Source organism: Eriocheir sinensis, unplaced genomic scaffold (genome assembly GCF_024679095.1).
Source record: "Eriocheir sinensis breed Jianghai 21 unplaced genomic scaffold, ASM2467909v1 Scaffold574, whole genome shotgun sequence".
NCBI classification, from domain to species: Eukaryota; Metazoa; Arthropoda; class Malacostraca; order Decapoda; family Varunidae; genus Eriocheir; species Eriocheir sinensis.
The window spans coordinates 135,230-153,819 of record NW_026111914.1 but is presented as its reverse complement, the minus strand read 5'-3'; the positions used below and the strand labels follow the sequence as shown (position 1 = coordinate 153,819).

The 18,590-nt window shown below is 42.6% G+C and overlaps 2 protein-coding genes across 2 annotated transcripts; both read right to left on the bottom strand.

Annotated features, from left to right (window-relative positions):
• Positions 1-43: 43 nt before the first annotated feature.
• On the bottom strand, positions 44-2,874 carry LOC126993160 (putative defense protein 3). The gene is made up of 4 exons (XM_050852020.1): positions 2,674-2,874; positions 1,782-1,915; positions 601-695; positions 44-356 (listed from the first exon to the last, which is right to left on the bottom strand). The coding sequence occupies exons 1-4, from the start codon at positions 2,870-2,872 to the stop codon at positions 281-283; spliced, it is 504 nt and encodes a 167-aa protein (XP_050707977.1). The 5' UTR covers positions 2,873-2,874; the 3' UTR covers positions 44-280.
• Positions 2,875-10,904: 8,030 nt separating this feature from the next.
• Positions 10,905-15,824, bottom strand: LOC126993166 (apolipoprotein D-like). Its single transcript, XM_050852032.1, has 5 exons — positions 15,669-15,824; positions 14,246-14,365; positions 13,321-13,537; positions 12,655-12,809; positions 10,905-12,044 (listed from the first exon to the last, which is right to left on the bottom strand). The coding sequence occupies exons 1-5, from the start codon at positions 15,672-15,674 to the stop codon at positions 11,799-11,801; spliced, it is 744 nt and encodes a 247-aa protein (XP_050707989.1). The 5' UTR covers positions 15,675-15,824; the 3' UTR covers positions 10,905-11,798.
• Positions 15,825-18,590: the final 2,766 nt, after the last annotated feature.

The window sequence follows — 18,590 nt, the reverse complement described above, 5'->3', positions numbered from 1 at the left end:
ATAAAATAATACAAGAGGAGGTTGGAATTAAAGGATACACAACTTGCAACAAACAGTGTAATGTGAAGCAAGAGTCCATAAAAATCCAGTGTCCACATCATAATCAGTAAGGTCGACAAGAAATGGTGACGCTGCTCTATGTGGTGGAGGAAAATTACTAGCTTACCCTTTTTCAGAGAGAGAGAGAATATTATCCTTCATCTTTACCGTATCCCAATAAAAAGTGTACCAACAGTAAGTCAGACACAGCCGGACTCTCAGACTTGCAGCGTGATGGGGGCTACCCGTAGGTGACGGTGAGGGGGTCGGAGGTGATGCCCACCCAGAACAGGTTGAAGCGTTTCACCACCGTCGCTCTAAGGGAGGGAAAAGAAGGTAATGCTCTCAGCGATGGGCGAGATTACTTAAAGACAGATTAAAGTAGTTCAAAGGAAACTGAAATGGCATTCTTTATATGGGGACAAATAAAAAAATGACTGTGTTCTAGTTGGTGACACAAGGATGTGCACTCAGTTGGTTCTCTGTTCGCATTATTTATATGGGTACAGGTAGAAATGAATAATCACCACATTCTAGTCAGTGGCTCAAACAAACACTTACTTGAAGACGGCCGTGCCGTTGTAGTCTGCGGGGGCGTTCCATAACACGGAGACTTTGTTTTTGTGGTCTTCGTTTGTGTGCGTCACCGTGTCGTCCTGGAGAGGGGGGAAGCATTTTGATATACTCGGATGATGCAGTAGTATATCGCTTTCATATTATTGTGATGCTTGGTAGATAATATAAGCAAGAATATAGTGGGTGGGATTACTTGATAACATATTAAAGTAATTCTACGAACCTATACTGTCATTATATTTCCATCCTCTTGACAGAGAAACGAGGAGTAAAAGTTACAGGTAAAATGGTTGATTGCTTCGGCCTTGCTTCCTTTATAAAAGTATACAGGCTTATTTATGCATCTATTCACTATCTATTCATTTTGATGGACTCAGATGATGTAGCAGTATAGCACTTTCGTATTATTATGTGGTGCTTTGTGGGTTTTACAAGCTTTAGTATATAATGAGATGATGATAATTTATAGATGACTTGGGAAGAGTCTAGGAAGTGTTCAGTGATTGTCACACAAAATTCTAGGCATGCAATATATATATATATATATATATATATATATATATATATATATATATATATATATATATATATATATATATATATATATATATATATATATATATATATATATATATATATATATATATATATATATATATATATATATATATATATATATATATATATATATATTATATATATATTATATATATATATATATATATTATATATATATATTTATTTTTAGGTGGTGCCTATAGCACCGGTAGGCTTTCTCAAGGGGTCTCTTGGGTGCCCCCAGACCATTAGTGGCACAGGCGAATTTTATGATGTATGACTTGCTTGGCCCATGCTGTCTCCCGGTGTTCTTCTTGAACAAAGTCACTGAAATTAGGGTTGACTGAAAATCTGGGCAGCATGTGGGTAATCTTCCACCACTCTGTGATGGTTGAAAATTGTCAGCGTGCATCGGTGGGGACTCGAACCTAGGTCCTCTGGGGGCTCTCCACGCCGCACGCTGACCGCTCGGCCACTGCCTCCCCGTATACTTTACACAAGGTAATATTACTGTGTGGTGTTATGTAGAGTGCTGTAAATTGTACTTTATAATGAGAAGATAATAAGTTTTAAGAAGTTGCATTAATTAAGGAGGAACACATGCATACCTGGCTCCAGCAGGTCATGGGTTTGGCGAGGGTGTTGTTCTTTCCCACATCCCAGAACCCGATCACTGCCCCACTGTCCACGTCCTTGGCCTGCACCATGAATCCCTCGTGGTATTGCCGGCCTGTGATGTTAACTGCAACGAACAGTTGGAGGAGTCTTTGAGGGAGGTGAGTATGGCTTTACAGTACCACCCCCAGATGCCTGAATGCTGTGTTGAATGGGAGTGAAATATTGAATGACAGATTAGTGGATGAGATACAGATTATGAGAAGCACCTCTGATCTTTCCTGCTTTTTTGGTTGAGGGAAAGGAAACTAATGAATGACAGATTCGATTCAACAGACAATTGATCACTCACCTACAAGAAAAATTAGAGGTTGTCAGAAACAAAAATTTGCAGGTCATTTCAACTTTTCGTATTGCCTCTAGCAATGATGCGCTCCAAACGCTGTGGAATCAACTGGATATCATCAATGAGGTTGCAATGTGATATGAAGCGAGCGGACAGCCAAACCGCGCAACCAAAACCCTTAATTAAGGCAATTGACAATAACAACTAACCTCGGTCTTCCGTATTTGATTAGTCAGAATTTTAACATTTCCTTCAACCTTACGTATATTGATTTATTATTTACTTATTTTTTGGGGGGGTTTCTGGTATCTTTTAATAGATTCTGATATTGTCTTCCTTTCTTATTTATTTATATATTTATTCAATTTTAACCTGTGTGTGTGTGTGTGAGAGAGAGAGAGAGAGAGAGAGAGAGAGAGAGAGAGAGAGAGAGAGAACACAGACAACCTCAAACACACAGACACAAACAAACAAACAGACTCACAGACAGAAACAGGGACTTACAACACCATATACATACCACACCCTATATAGTATACCTGCCACTGATGATCCGGCCACGATACTCTCTTGGCTCACGATCACTTCGAAAGGCGAGCATTTGGTTTGCGGCTTGAAGGGGTGGTGGCCGGGCGTCATCCTCTCACACGCCTCCGCTGGCACGTAGTTGGGGTACGAGCGGGTGAGCGGAAGGGCCAAGAGGAAGAGGAGGCTGGAGGTGGCGACAAAGACTGACATGGCTGAGAGAGAGAGAGAGAGAGAGAGGGGGGGAAAGGAAAAAATAAAATATAAACCCACAAAAATGAAATTTATTTTTATTAAAGATAATGCAAAAAAAACATATAGAGGGGGGGGGGGAGGAAGGAAGGAAGAATTAAGTTAGAAAGCCAAAAAAAGGGAAAGTTAGTTTGATTAAAGAGAATGCAAAAAAAAATTAAAGGAGAGAGAGAAAGAGAGAGAGGGGGAGTGGGGGCAGAAATCAAGGGGGAAAAAAAAGGATGGAAAGAGAGGGAAAGGAATGAATGAGGAAGGAAAACAATGCAAAGATAAACGAAGGAAGAGAGAGAGAGAGAGAGAGAGAGAGAGAGAGAGAGAGAGAGAGAGTCGGGGGAGGGGGGAGGAAGAAATCAAGGAAACGAAAGAGAAAATGAAGAAAGAATGAAGAAAAGAAATGAAGGAGGAAAGCAAGAATGAGGAAGAAAAATAACGCAGAGAGAGAGAGAGAGAGAGAGAGTAAAAAAAATTATTAGTCCTTTAATCGAAACACTAAAATTAAACGCATGAATAGCCTGCTTACATTTATCTTTATTTTCTTTTCTACATCTATTTTTTTTTTTTTTTTTTTTGTATCAGCGCCAAACCGATCGATTCTAACCAAACCTAATTCGGACAACCATAGGCGTAGGAGGCAGGGTTTATTTGGGGGGCAACACCCAATTTGCCCGAATTTCAGAAACACCCAGACCATGTAGGCTATTCTATACACTATTCAGAGTATTGGAATCATATATACCTACATTGTTTTATGTCTTAAAAAACTCAAGTACAATAAAATTCGTGTCCAATTACTCAAGTTTTAAAATGTTACACAACTTAAAGGAACACAATATCAACATATATTATGCATACTGGATAAGCTTTACAAATACAGATGAAAATATGTGTAACACTGGTACATGTAATAGCGTGCATACATGGCATTAAATTAGAAGAACATTTTGTCCCTTTCCTTTCGTCTGCCAAATGGATCCACTTCAGTGTTCATATCCACTCAGTTGGCATGACCTCTTTCAATGCAGAGAAGCCCTAATGCTGAGAGTCTATCCTGGTCCATGGTAGACCTAAGGCAGGTTTTGAGTCTTCTCAAGCATGAGAATGCTTGACAGGACGTTGCAAATATGGCTGCAAGGGTTTTGGCCACCTCGGTGAAGTGTGGCAAAGTTTCACACAGAGAATTTGAGTGGAGATAGTTTACCACTTGATTTACAGTTTTCAACTCCACACCTTCAACTTCAAGATTGTGAAAAATGACAGTTTCAGCCATCAGGATGTCTTGATCCACAGTGTAGAAATCTGATACTATCTTCAGACTGTCCTCTGCTCCTTTGCCTAGCACTACATCTGCCAGGGATGTCAAGATATGTGTGTCCCTGCTTGCAAACCTCTCTCATTTCAGTAAATAGTCTACTCTGTCTAGTGCAGCAGCATCACAGTACATCTCAATCGGACCAGAGGTGGGCAAGTGCGGTACTTAGTGCGGTAGTACCGTATCACAAAAAATGTAGCCTACCGCACTACCGCAAACTTTCTGAAAATACCGCACTACCGCGGACCGCACTAAGAAATCCTGCGGTACTATCGAAGACATTTGCAGAGCGGCATGCTCACAGATTTATTTATTTATTTATTTATTTATTTTTACAGAATCGGACTCAATAAAGTAATCGGTATCTGTCATCAGAATCAGGATTCAATCATTCTGACTTTTCCCTTGGCTCCCTCCTTTACTGTAGGAGAGAGAGAGAGAGAGAGAGAGAGAGAGAGAGAGAGAGAGAGAGAGAGAGAGAGAGAGAGAGAGAGAGAGAGAGAGAGAGAGAGAGAGAGAGAATCAATGAAACAAAGAAGAGATGAAAAGGAAAGAAGTGAAAGAAGGAAAGAAATGAAGGAGAGCAAAAATGAGGAAGAAAAAGAATAAGAGAGAGAGAGAGAGAGAGAGAGAGAGAGAGAGAGAGAGAGAGAGAGAGAGAGGACCCCCATGTGTAACCACGTGGAATGATTCAAAGTGCACCAAAGCGAATCACCAAGACCTGTTCACTGTAACGCTTCGCCCGGTCTCACCAAGAACATTCACCAAGGCGACAGGGAAGAGCGGGCAGGTTCACGGTGGAGGGTTGTCACGCCCACGGTACAGAGGCTTTGTTCACAACACGATCACAAGAACGTATTATAACCGCCAGTGAGTCACCCTAACAAGTATTCGAGTGTCTGTTCCAGCACATGTAAGTACGTATTGAAGCCTATTGTTAATTAAAGGTACCTGCTTAGCGTGGGCACACACACACACACACGCACTTATTTTTTGTCCTCCTCCACTTTTTTTTTTCTCATCATTATTTTTCCTCTTATGTTCCTAGTTTACCATTTGCTTTTTCTCCTCCTCCTCCTTTTTCCCCCTTTTTTTTTTCCTCCTCCTCCTCCTCCTCCCTCTCCTCCTTTTTCCCTTCTTTTTATTTTTATTTTCCTCCTCCTCCTCTTCCTCTTCTTCTTTTCCCATCTCCTTTCCTTTGTCCTTTTCTTGCTCCTCTCCTTTTCATATGTACCTATTTTCTTCTCTTTTATTCCAGTTGTTTTCATCACTTCTCTCATCTTATATTCCTCCTCCTCTTCTTCTTTCGTTCTCCTCCTTTACATTTCTTCATCTCACTTCCCCTTTTTTTGTCTTTTTTTTTCATTTCTATTCATCCCTCTCAATTCACCTTCTTATCTCTTCTTCCCTCCTTCCCCTCGCACATTTGCATAACACCTGGCGGTCACTGGGGAGATTCGTACCTGTGTGGCATATGGGGTCACCGGTAACGTCGAGCCTGAAGCATTAGGCTATTGTGACAGGTCTGCGTGTGTGTGTGTGTGTGTGTGTGTGTGTTTGTAATTCACCCACGGCCTGATCACGAGCTGGACTCATCACCAGCCTCAGTCATCACCAGTCATCAAGCCTCCCGACGAGAGCAAGGCTCATTATTCGATCTCTAGGTACTGGCGGGACCTTCACACACCACACACCTCTGGTCCTTCTCAAGGGGGAACAGTAACTTTAACTGATCCTTGTCAGAGGAAAAATTCCGGCCTGAGCGGGGCTCAAACTTAAGCCTGCCAGGCCGCAAAACCTGGCAGCGCAAAGCTTTTAACCACTGAGCCACAGAGCGGTGTGTGTAATGAGGGGGAGGGGGGTGCAGAGGCGTACCCGGCTGTAAAAAGGGGGCGGGTCTTTTCCGCTAAATGGGAACCTTTGTAGCGACTTGAAAAGGGGACAGTGGCGAGCGAAGCGAGCCAAATCAGCTGGGGGGTTAATCGAGATGGAAGGGAGGAGGCAACTAAGAGGACACAGCAAGAAATTGCGCAAGGGGACTTGTTTGAAAGACAAAAAGAAGTTCAGTTTTCCATACAGGAGTGTGGATACATGGAATGGACTTAGCAAAGACATTGTTGAGGCGGGCAGTGTCCATAAAATGAAGGAAAAGCTGGACAAGTATAGATGGGAGACAGGACTGTCCGAGCTTGAGTTGAGGCCCTGAATACTTCAAATAGGTAAATGCACACACACACACACACACACACGTAGCTCACCTCTGTCTTCTTCGGTCAACAATATGCGTCTTGATCCTGACTACCGCCTTTTATAAACGCGCTCACTGCCCCCCCACACACACACACACACACACACACAAAAGGACACACGCACAATCATTCAAGGACAAAAAAGACAAGCACGATCATTAAAGGACAACACACACACACACACACAGACACACACACACACACACACACACACACAGACACACACACACACACACACACACACACACACACACACACACACACAGACACACACACACAGACACACACAGACACACACACACACACACACACACACACACACACACACACACACACACAGAGATACACACACACACACACACACACACACACACACACACACACACACACACAGACACACACACACACACACACACACACACACACACACACACACACACACACACACACACACACACACACACACACACACACACACACACACACACACACACACTCCAACACACACACACACACACACACACACACACACACACACACACACGTAGCTCACCTCTGCCTTCCTAGGTCAATAATATGCGTCTTGATCCTGACTACCGCCTTTTGTAAACGCGCTCACCCCCCCAAACCCCACCCCACACACACACAAAAGGACACACGCACAATCATTCAAGGACAAAAAAGTCAAGCACGAACATTAAAGGACAACACACACACACACACACACACACACACCTTTTGTGCTCTTGATCACCGTGACTTGACAAGCCTTGCAGCGATGCGGAAATTGAAACTTCCAACTTTTTCCATGCACTTTCGGTCTCTTCTTGAACTAGAGAAAACCATACTATATACCATGGTTTTACTTAAATTAGAACATTTCTACTTCGCGGGCTGGAAGACACGTGGCAAGGCTGTACAAGGGATCCCGTACGCTTACTCCGCCCACAAGGTATAAGCGATCTTACTACTACGCGCATCGCGATAGCCGAGAACTTTGTTAGTGCGTGGTAAGAGTGAAAGCCCGGACCGTCTCAGCAGTGCAGTGGTTAGCGTCCCGAACTACGAATCAGCGGGCCTCGGAGGAGGGTTGGTGAGGTGAAACGAAGGGGATAGAAGGGCAAGATAAGAGAGGAAGAAGGATGATAAGGAAAGAAAGGAGGAAGAAGAGGGACGCTGCGGTGGTAGGAAGGGGAAAGGAATTAAGAAGATAAGAAAAAAAGATTAAAAAACACGTCAATTGGATAGAAGGGCGAGGGAACAGGAGGAAGGATAAGAAGGCAGAAGTAAAGAAAGAAAGAGGGAAGAAGAGGGAGGCTGCAGTGGTAGGGAGGGGAGAGAAAGGTGACTGAGGAAAGGAATTAGGAGATAAGAAAAAAAAGATTAAAAAACACGTCAATTGGATAGAAGGGCGAGGGAACAGGAGGAAGAAGGATGATTAGCAAAGAAAGAAGGAATAAGAGGGACGCTGCAGTGGTATGGCGGGGAGAGAAAGGTGACTGAGGAAAGGAATTAGGAAGATAAGAAAAAAAGATTAAAAAAAACACGTCAATTGGATAGAAGGGCGAGGGAACAGGAGGAAGGATAAGAAGGCAGAAGTAAAGAAAGAAAGAGGGAGGCTGCGGTGGTAGGGAGGGGAGAGAAAGGTGACTGAGGAAAGGAATTAGGAGATAAGAAAAAAAAGATTAAAAAACACGTCAATTGGATAGAAGGGCGAGGGAACAGGAGGAAGAAGGATGATAAGGAAAGAAAGAAGGAAGAAGAGGGACGCTGCAGTGGTAGGGAGGGGAGAGAAAGGTGACTGAGGAAAGGAATTAGGAAGATAAGAAAAAAAGATTAAAAAACACGTCAATTGGATAGAAGGGCGAGGGAACAGGAGGAAGGATAAGAAGGCAGAAGTAAAGAAAGAAAGAGGGAAGAAGAGGGAGGCTGCGGTGGTAGGGAGGGGAGAGAAAGGTGATTGAGGAAAGGAATTAGGAAGATAAGAAAAAAAGATAAAAAAAACACGTCAATGGGATAGAAGGGCGAGGGAACAGGAGGAAGAAGGATGATAAGGAAAGAAAGAAGGAAGAAGAGGGAGGCTGCGGTGGTAGGGAGGGGAGAGACAGGTGATTGAGGAAAGGAATTAGGAAGATAAGAAAAAAAGATAAAAAAACACGTCAATTGGACAGAAGGGCGAGGGAACAGGAGGAAGGATAAGAAGGCAGAAGTAAAGAAAGAAAGAGGGAAGAAGAGGGAGGCTGCGGTGGTAGGGAGGGGAGAGAAAGGTGACTGAGGAAAGGAATTAGGAAGATAAGAAAAAAAGATTAAAAAACACGTCAATTGGATAGAAGGGCGAGGGAAGAGGAGGAAGGATAAGAAGGCAGAAGTAAAGAAAGAAAGAGGGAAGAAGAGGGAGGCTGCGGTGGTAGGGAGGGGAGAGAAAGGTGACTGAGGAAAGGAATTAGGAAGATAAGAAAAAAATCGAAGCATTCTTATGGAAGACACGCAAGGACATTCAGCCACGGGTGTAAGTTGGAAAAATTTAGGTTCAGAAAGGAAAAACAGGTCACGCACAGGTTGAAGGATTACTGGAAGATATTGTGCAAGTGTGTAATGGAGATGAACAGGACAAAGGAAAGGAATGGAGGTTGTATATCATTGAAGGATGGGACGCAGCGTTACCAAATTATCGTACTCAGCCACTCAGCACATTGTATTTTTCGGTTTTTGACTCACAGTTATAGGAAACAAACACCAACAAGTAACGCTTTTAACGATAACTTCACCTAGAATCGCGTTATCTGTGTGGCTACGAAAGTTTTGGGCCCTGGAACTGATGAATACGATGTTTTGAGTACGATAAAATGGTGACGCTGGATGAGAGTGGAACCTAGAGCCTGCGCTGGGGATGATATTTCGCCATCTTGCTATAGCTACAGTAACTCATCCACAAACATAGACTCCTTACATATTGCAGGGAGATTTATTATGATGGGCTACTGTCTAAGTGTTCATGGTTTGCATATTCCGATTTCAACACAGGATGGAGGAAATACTTTGTTGTCTCTCTCTCTCTCTCTCTCTCTCTCTCTCTCTCTCTCTCTCTCTCTCTCTCTCTCTCTCTCTCTCTCTCTCTCAACACTAACAAACTCAAATTATCTGATCGTAAATTAGTAATACATAAAATTGTCTTGACTATTTATTTATTTTTTTATTACAGCTTGAAATTTACAGTTGACAGTTGAAGTGATTTTTAAGGAAACTTGCGAAGAATGGTCGTGTTCAGCCTGTGTTCCGCCTCCATTGTCGTAAAAATAAGCTTGGTTCCTTAATATTTAGCTTGCAGGTGTATCTGATAAGCTTACATTAATATTAAGCTTGTACGTAGGTGTATCAAATAGCTTACTTTATTGTTCAGCTTGTATTTCTCTATCATTATTTAAGCTTAGTTCATTATTTAACATATAGGTCTATCAAATAAGCTTACTTTATTTAGCTTTAGGTCTATCACACGAAGTTATTTCGAAACATTATTATTATTATTATTATTATTATTATTATTATTATTATTATTATTATTATTATTATTGTTACTATCATCATCATTATTACAACAAACTAGGCCGCTCCGAGACAAAAATAAAATAAAACATATGAAGGACAGAGGACAGGAAGAGAAGCAATATATCAGTCAGATTCGGTTGGAAAGGCATCTTGATACTTCCTCTTGAAAGCACCCGGTCGTAGGAAGCAGGAAACACAGACGAAAGAAGGTCGTTCCGGAGGTTACTGGAGGAAGGGATGAAAGAATGAACATACCGGTTAACTCTTGCTTTAGGTATTTGACCGGCATAGGGGTGACTAACAAACTAACGGGGAGCATAATATTATACAGAAGTGAGCTAGACTGGAAAGGTGTGAGTGATGGAGAGATACATTATTTGTGTTCCGTTATATTAAAGAAAGAAAAAAAACTTTCCCCACCGCGCTTACGCCGGGAAATACAGGGGAAAGAAGGCTGTTCCAGTGTTTACTAAAAGAAGGGATGAAAGAATGAACATACCGATTAACTCTTGCACTAGGTATTTGAACGGCATAATGGTGACTGACTAACTGAGTAATAAGAGCGGGATTTTTTGTCTTCGTTTGCTTAAAAAAACTCACTAACAGGGAGCATGTATATATAGGGGTGAGGTAGACTGCAAAGGCGCGAATGGTGGAGACATACATTGCATCGCGTTTAACATTAAAAGAAAAAAAGAAAAATTCCCACACAGCAGTTCAGCCAAAAAATAAATAAATAAATAAATAAATAAAAACCTTTCCCAAGCCAGTGAGCCCATGCAGCTTGATTGGAATGGGGGAGTGGCTTGCTTATGGGAAGCTCAGTAAAGTCAATTTCGGGCTGACCTTCACGCCGACTGCCCTGGCGAATTCGTAGCTAGGCACGTTAACCACTGCACCTCGGGGCAAACGGCCAGCGATATGTATATTTTTATGACAATTAGATATGACATTTTTCTCGAAGTTGTACGTGAAGAGAGCAGTGAAAGAGGACAGAGTAGTGATAGAATAAAGTAGACAGGTCGCGTATATAATATTGCTGTGAACCGCCGCCACTTCTTCACAGAGAGATGACAAGTTACCAGACGACGGGAGGCAAACAAATCTTTATGGTATACTAAGATGAGCCTTCTAAATGGAGCGCGTGGGTAATAAAATAAAGTGAAACATGCTCGTAGTCCACCCCAAGTAAAAAGAAATAAAAAACCCAGAGATCGAATATAATTATCTTTCCTTCGACGTTAGTTGGAAGGTTTCGAAGACTATCGTTTGCAGAACCCTGAGATCGAGTACATGTTTTCCTTCACGTTAGTTGGAAGGTCTCGCCAACAATCCTTTGCAGAACCCCGAGATCGAGTAGGTATGTCTTCTTTCACGCCCACAGAAGAAAGGTCCCAGAGACAATCGTTTGAGGAACCCCGAGATTGAGTAGGGTATATAAGTCTTCTTTCACGGCTACAAAAGGAAAATCTCAATAGCAATCGTCTAAAGAACTCTGAGATCGAGTAGGGTATATAAGTCTTCTTTCACGGCTACGAAATTAAAATCTCAACAGCAATCGTCTAAAGAACTCTGAGATCGAGTAGGGTATATAAGTCTTCTTTCATGACTACGAAATGAAAATCTCAACAGCAATCGTCTGAAGAACTCTGAGATCGAGTGCATCTAATATTTCACGTTAGTTGTAAGGTCCCTGAGATCGAGCATATCCTCCTAATTTCTTTTAACGTTATTTGGGAGGTCTCGGCGACAAGGCGTAGTAGCGACGCTCAAATCCTTCACATTAGTTTCGTTTGGAAGGTCGTCTGGGGCTGGACGGTGGTCGCTTTGGGGATACCAGCGGTGAAGCCACGGGCCCGCTCCCCCTCCCGCTCCCGCCCCTCCGCGCCCACCGCTCCTTCACGTGTCTGAGGAGGAGGTTGAGGTCGAGGTTGAGGTCGGCCTTTCCCAGCGTCTTGCAGTGCTCGTCGTGTTTGATCTTGTCGAACTTCTGAACTTTAATGTTCATTTTGACGAGGTCTTCTTTTATCTGGAAGAGGGACAGACATCATGATAGACGCTTAAAACTGCATGCGATTATTGTTAGATTACTTGAAACTTGACTTTAGATAGACATAATTTGAGTACTTAATGATAAAGGTATACCATGGATCTCTCCCCAGTCTCAGAACAGTTCACACCCTCGCCAATCTCTCTATCCCCAGTCTCATGCGGTACAGTTCACACCATCGCCACTCTATCCACAGTCTCAGTACAGTTCACACCCTTGCCACTTTCACTCCACAGTCTCAGAACAGTTCACACCCTCGCCAATCTCTCTCTCCCCAGTCTCAAAACAGTTCACACCATCGGCACACACTCTCTCTCTCTCTCTCTCTCTCTCTCTCTCTCTCTCTCTCTCTCTCTCTCTCTCTCTCTCTCTCTCTCTCTCTCTCTCTCTCTCTCTCTCCCCAGTATCAGTACAATTCACACCTTCCTTACTCTCTCTATCCCCAGTCTCAGAACAGTTCACACCCTCGCCAATCTCTCTCTCCCCAGTCTCAGAACAGTTCACACCATCGCCAATCTCTCTCTCCCCAGTCTCAGAACAATTCACACCTTCCCCACTCTCTCTATTCCCAGTCCCAGTTCCTTCTCACCCTCGCCAGCAGGTCGTCGGGCAGGGTGGGTGTCCGGCTGAGGATGACCGCGGAGGTTCGCCGAAACACCCACAGCGTCTGGCACTCGTAAAGCACCGCGAAGTTGTCCCCGTCCGTGTCCACTACCGTCACCTCCGCCGGCTTGTCGATGAACACTGACAGAAAGGACACAGACACTCGAATCGGATAGAACACTCGTAATGAAAAAATCGTATGAAAATTAATTGCTCTCCAAAACGATATCATGCGCCAAAACCTCATGAATACATATTGGCAGAAGGGAAAGACGCTTGAATCGGATCGAAGACTCTACGAGCTTGACTGAATTCTGCAAAAAACTATACAACTATAAATATAAAAAAAAACACAGGTGAGCAATTAACAGAGTCTATCCACGGTTCTGACAGTTATAATAATGGTCGTATTCTTAAACATTTCTGCGTTCAAGTACACATATTTGACAAGGCTTTCCTAGGATATGTGGGTATTTCCAAGGGTATTTTTATGACCCTGGTGGTAGTTTGACCCTTATTCTGTACCATGAACCTACAAAAACACTCATTAGAACCCGACTGATCTAATTTTTGGCCTTTGGAAATAGTTGATGTGAGAGTCGGAACTGTCTAAGAATACCACCTTTAGGTACGAACACTCGAACGCACACACCTGAGGGCCAGCGCACTTTCATGACGGCGGGGTAGTCCATGCTCCTGATGGTGAAGACGCCGGTGTTGGAGACGGTGTGGTCGAGGCCGATCGCCCTGACCGCCGCCAGCTCCCGCACCTCCGTCCCCGTGAAGCCCTCGGCCGTGCGCGCGAACGTGAGCGTCATGCAGTGGCTGCCCGTCCGGAACATTTCGATCACGTACCACAGCCCCGTCAGCTGCAGGGAAGGGGGAGAGCTTGGGAGTTATTTTTGGATGACTGATTAATGAGTGTTATAATGTTTTCTTCAACATCTCGATCACGTGCCACAGCCTCGTCAGCTGCAGGGAAGGGGGAGAATTTGAGAGCTATTCTTATCTGACTGACTCATGGGCGTTGTAATCATGTTTATTTTCCTCAATATCCCGATCACGCACCACAGCCCCGTCACCTGCAGGGAAGGCTAATTTGAGGGCTTTTCTTAGCTGACTGACTCATGGGCGTTGCAAGTACTCTTGTTTATTTTCCTCAGTACCTCGATCACGCACCACAGCCCCGTCAGATGCAGGGAAGGGCGAAAGCTATTCTGAATAATTGGTGTGTAATTTAACTTTTTTTTCTTGAACGTCTCCATAACTTATTATAGTCCCGTCAGCTGCTTTTTTTTTTCCTTCAAATGGGGAGGCGGTGGGTGAGAGGTCAGTGTGCGGGCATAGCGTCCTGAGAACCCGAGTTCAAAATCGCCCGCCGCTATACAAGCTGACAATGTTCAGTCATCGCCGAGTGGCCTAAGAGTACTCACATACTGTCTTGGAGACCATCTATCAACCTGGAATCTAGATAAACCCTCTAAAGAGCATCAAAGATGAGCTCTGGGAATCTGGCTGCATGAGCCAAGCAAGATGGCGCCACTATAAAACACTTGCTTGCTTTTCATATTTTTTACCTCGTCCGGGTGGAAGTGAGGGTCGGCGGCAACACTCCTGCAACGGCCAAACTCGATGGAGTGGCCCGAGACGAGTCTGGCCACGGACACCAACACCTGCAGGGCCACAACACCGGAGACCTGCAATGAGTGATTAGTGATTTATTATTGTCTGATGCCGCCATGTGCCTGTGAAGGGGAAAAAAGTACAATGAAAACACCGTGAGCAAACACAACCATAACCCAAGGTCGTCACAGTCCTTCAACAACAACAACAACAACAACAACAACAACAACAACAACAACAACAACAAGAGATGTGACGATGGTGTGAACTGTACTGAGACCTGGATAGAGAGAGTGGCAAGGATGTGAACTGTTCTGAGACTGAGGATAGAGTGGCGAGGGTGTCTCTGTCTCTGTCAACATAATGACCATCTAATGTTTTGCCCGGAAGAACGAATATTAAACTGCATGCAAACGGAAAGAGAAAGATGATCAACAAACAAGTCCTATCTATCTATAAAGTAACATTAGCTAAAGCTACGCGTCGCCTCGGAATTCATTTCCGAAGCACTAGCCTTTCAGTCCCTTGAGTCCGTCTTTACTTTTATTTATCTCTTTACCCTAACGAAGTGTGATCAGTTACTTTGCAACCATGAATCATGCCACCACCCATAGTTTCATAGTTTGTCCATTACCTGACGCTCATATCAAACTTTAGTCCTCATAAGAAGAAAAAAATGTTCTCAGATAATCACCTTCTTAAGTTCTTCTCGTGCAAGGCCTCGGTGATGTTAAGTATAATAATGTGATTAGTATGTATGTGGTGTGAGAATGTATTTAGACTGATTGATTGATGGTTGATTGTTGCAAAAGTACCTATACGAAACAAAGAAGGGAGAAACATGCCTTCCCGACCCCCAGGCAATAGGTACATAATGGGAGTTGCAGTAATACAAGAAAGAAACGTGCGTCCTACAATACCCATGTCCCAAAGTGTCGTGGAGGAAATGATAACTGTATTTAGTATGTATTTAGTGTAAGAATGTATTGAGTATGTATTTTGTATAAGAATGGAGTATTTAGTGTGTGAGTATAGTGTGAGAATGTGTTTAGATTGTAGGGTATTTAGTATAAGAATGTATTTAGCATGTGTGTAGTGTGATAATGTGTTTAGTATGTAGGCTAGTTAGAATGTTTAGTACGTATTTAGTATACGAATGTACAATGTAGTGTGAGAATGTGTTTAGTATGTATAGGCTATTTAGTATGAGAATGTATTTAGCATGTGTGTAGTGTGATATGTGTTTAGTATGTAGGCTATTTATTATAAGAATATAATTAGTATGAGTAATGGAGCTGACACACACACACACACTCACACACACACACACACACACTCTCTCACACACACAGCCTATATCTCTCCTCTCGTTCTCACCTTCATCCTACAGCAGACGAATGGGCACTGCCTGAAGGAGGAAGGTAGCGATGGTTATATACGTAAGAGACCAGCGAGGGAGGGAGGGAGAGGGAGGGGCTGTAGAGGGGACAAGGGCGTCTGAACAGTGAGTGACGCATGCACCGTGACATAGAGGGAAGCCCCCGCGATGACCAGCCCCCCAACAGACACACTCACACACACCGCCTCCCACTCCCTTACACACACACACACACACACACACACACGCACACACACACACACACACACTATCTCTCTCGCTCTTGCAGACTCCGTGGCGACAATAACCTTGCCTCCTTATCTCTGTTTTTCTCTGTCTTTGGTAAACTGAGGGTAAAGGAAGAAGAGGAAGGAAGGAGGTGGGGGAAGTAGGAAGAGACAATAGATAGATACTTGTAAAGGAAAAAGTGGAAGTAGGGATGATAAGGATAACAATGTATAACACTCACACACAGCTAACGTAACGAGTTCAATATCAAGGAAAAAGACAACAGCCATTATGCAGACCACCTCTCTAATGGTATTCTTTCTGCCCAGCCAATGAGAAGAGTCTATCAAACTGACACTCTTTAACTTTAACGGTGTGCTTGTCTTCAAATGATAGTAGGCTTTATATTGATAGAAGTAAAGTAGGATGGTTTAATATAGGATAAGAAAGGATAGTATAGGATAGGCGTAAGGTAGGATAAATAGTATAGCGACCTTTATTTATTTAGGACTTCAGTTCTATCAAGAGAGGAGTCGATGCTCTTTTGTTGTAGCAGCGTCTAGCAGTCTTTTGTTGTTGTTGTTGTTGTTGTTGTTGTTGTTGTTGTTCCCCATGAGCTACCTCCCTCACTGTAAAAAATAATAAAAATCGCATACATAATAAAAGTGTGGCAGTCTTCTCGTATTAAGTGTACCTAGATTACTATAGTATGAGAATGTATTGGTATGTATTTGGTATGAGAATGTATTTAGTAGGAGTGAGTGTGTGGCATAACCCTCCCACCCCCAGAGCACATGTATTAAGTGTGTATCTATTGGTATGAGAATGTATTTGATATGAATTTAGTATGAGAATGTATTTAGTATGTATTTAGTAAGAGTGAGTGTGTAGCATGACCCTCCCACCCCCAGAGAACATGTATTAAGTGTGTATCTATTGGTATGATAATGTATTTGGTATGAATTTAGTATGAGAATGTATTTAGTATGTATTTAGTAAGAGTGAGTGTGTAGCATAGCCCTTCCACCCCCAGAGTAGGCTACATGTATTGTGTATCTATTAGTATGAGAATGTATTTAGTATGTATTTAGTATGAGAATGTATTTAGTATGTATTTAGTTTTAGAATGTATTTAGTAAGAGTGAGTGTGTAGCATAACCCTCCCACCCCCAGAGCACATGTATTAAGTGTGTATCTATTGGTATGAGAATGTATTTGGTATCTATTTAGTATGAGAATGTATTTAGTATGTATTTAGTATGAGAATGTATTTAGTAAGAGAGTGAGTGTGTGGCATAACCCTTCCACCATCAGAGCACCGTGTATGAAGTGTGTATCTGTTAGTATGGGAATGAATTTAGTATGCATTTAGTTTATGAATGTATTTAGAATGTATTTAGTAACAGAGTGAATGTGTGTAGCATAACCCTTCCACCATTAGTGCGTTTTCATTTGGTATAAGAATATATTTAGTATGTAGTTAGCATAAGGATGAAGGCTTGGTATAGGTAACTCTCTACCTCCCATTCCGCCCCCTCATGGAAAGCACCCGTCCACTCATAATTAAGTAGGTCTGCAAACACGTCCAGAGAGACAGAAAGAAAAAATTGCCTTGCAGGAATTCCCTTATGATGGCGGCGGTGAGGCGGCGACTGAGGCAGGACTTTTCGTTATTGATTGAGGCTTGTCCTGTTCGTTGTCTGAAAAAAAAGTGTCATGTTTCCTTAGACCTGTTGCATAGTTCCTCCCGAAATTGACCTCTCTTTTGGCCACTCCTCTTAACTCTTTTTTTATAGGAGCAGTGATTAGCGGGCTTTTATTATTTATTTTTATTTTTTACCTGGAGCTGTTTCCTTTACTGTAAAAAAAATTGTTTCATAATTATCTGTTTTTTTTTCATAGTTACCATTGCTATAGTAAACTGTCTTTCACTATATTGTCGCTGTGGTGGTGTTGATGGTGGTGTCAATATTAGTACCTATACGTAGGCCGACTAGTCTGGTCCTGCTGCCCGTTGTCTGAAAGCTGAAAAAAAAAAGATTGCCCAGTCATGTCTCAGTACGACCTGTTGCGGAATTTTGTCTTGTTCTGCTGTTTGTCATTGCTCAAGCTGACTGTCACACTTCATTATCTTTTAGCTTTTCATATGGTTATTATGTTTATTATTCGCTGTTCTAAGCTAAATGGATTCTGCAGTTATGTTTCTCTACGCCTTGTTGCGGAGTTGTCTTGTTTTGCTGTTAATCACTTTATTATCTATTAGTTTTTTTTTATTGTTATTATCATTATTCGCTGTTCTAAGCTAAATGGATTCTTCAGTCATGTTTCTCTACGCCTTGTTGCGGAGTTATGTTTTATTTTGCTGTTTACCATTGCTTTAGGAGACTGTCTTACACTTTTATTATTTTTTACATCAATAGCCTACACTTGACCTGACTTGGTGCTGTTATTGTTACTACTACTATTACTGTTATCGTTACTATCATTTTTTAGTTGTTCTGTTCTCTTGTGGTAGTAGCAGGAGGGAGAGGAGGAGGAGGAGGAGATGATGGATGAAGAGCAAAAGGAGTTGGGTAGACTTGTAAAAACTGTATATACATATGGTAAGACACGAAGCACAACATTTCGCTGAACTGTCGGACATGGTAAAAGTGTGTGTGTGTGTGTGTGTGTGTGTGTGTGTGTGTGTGTGT

Excerpts from the sequence above, each read along its gene's own strand:
- LOC126993160 (XM_050852020.1), bottom strand. The coding sequence starts at position 2,872 with ATGTCAGTCTTTGTCGCCACCTCCAGCCTCCTCTTCCTCTTGGCCCTT. Across the intron at positions 1,916-2,673 it reads GGCCGGATCATCAGTGGCAG|TTAACATCACAGGCCGGCAA; the intron begins GTATACTATATA and ends TGTTCGTTGCAG. Across the intron at positions 357-600 it reads AACGGCACGGCCGTCTTCAA|AGCGACGGTGGTGAAACGCT; the intron begins GTAAGTGTTTGT and ends TCCCTCCCTTAG.
- LOC126993166 (XM_050852032.1), bottom strand. Across the intron at positions 12,810-13,320 it reads GAAAGTGCGCTGGCCCTCAG|TGTTCATCGACAAGCCGGCG; the intron begins GTGTGTGCGTTC and ends CCTTTCTGTCAG. Across the intron at positions 12,045-12,654 it reads CCGACGACCTGCTGGCGAGG|ATAAAAGAAGACCTCGTCAA; the intron begins GTGAGAAGGAAC and ends TCCCTCTTCCAG.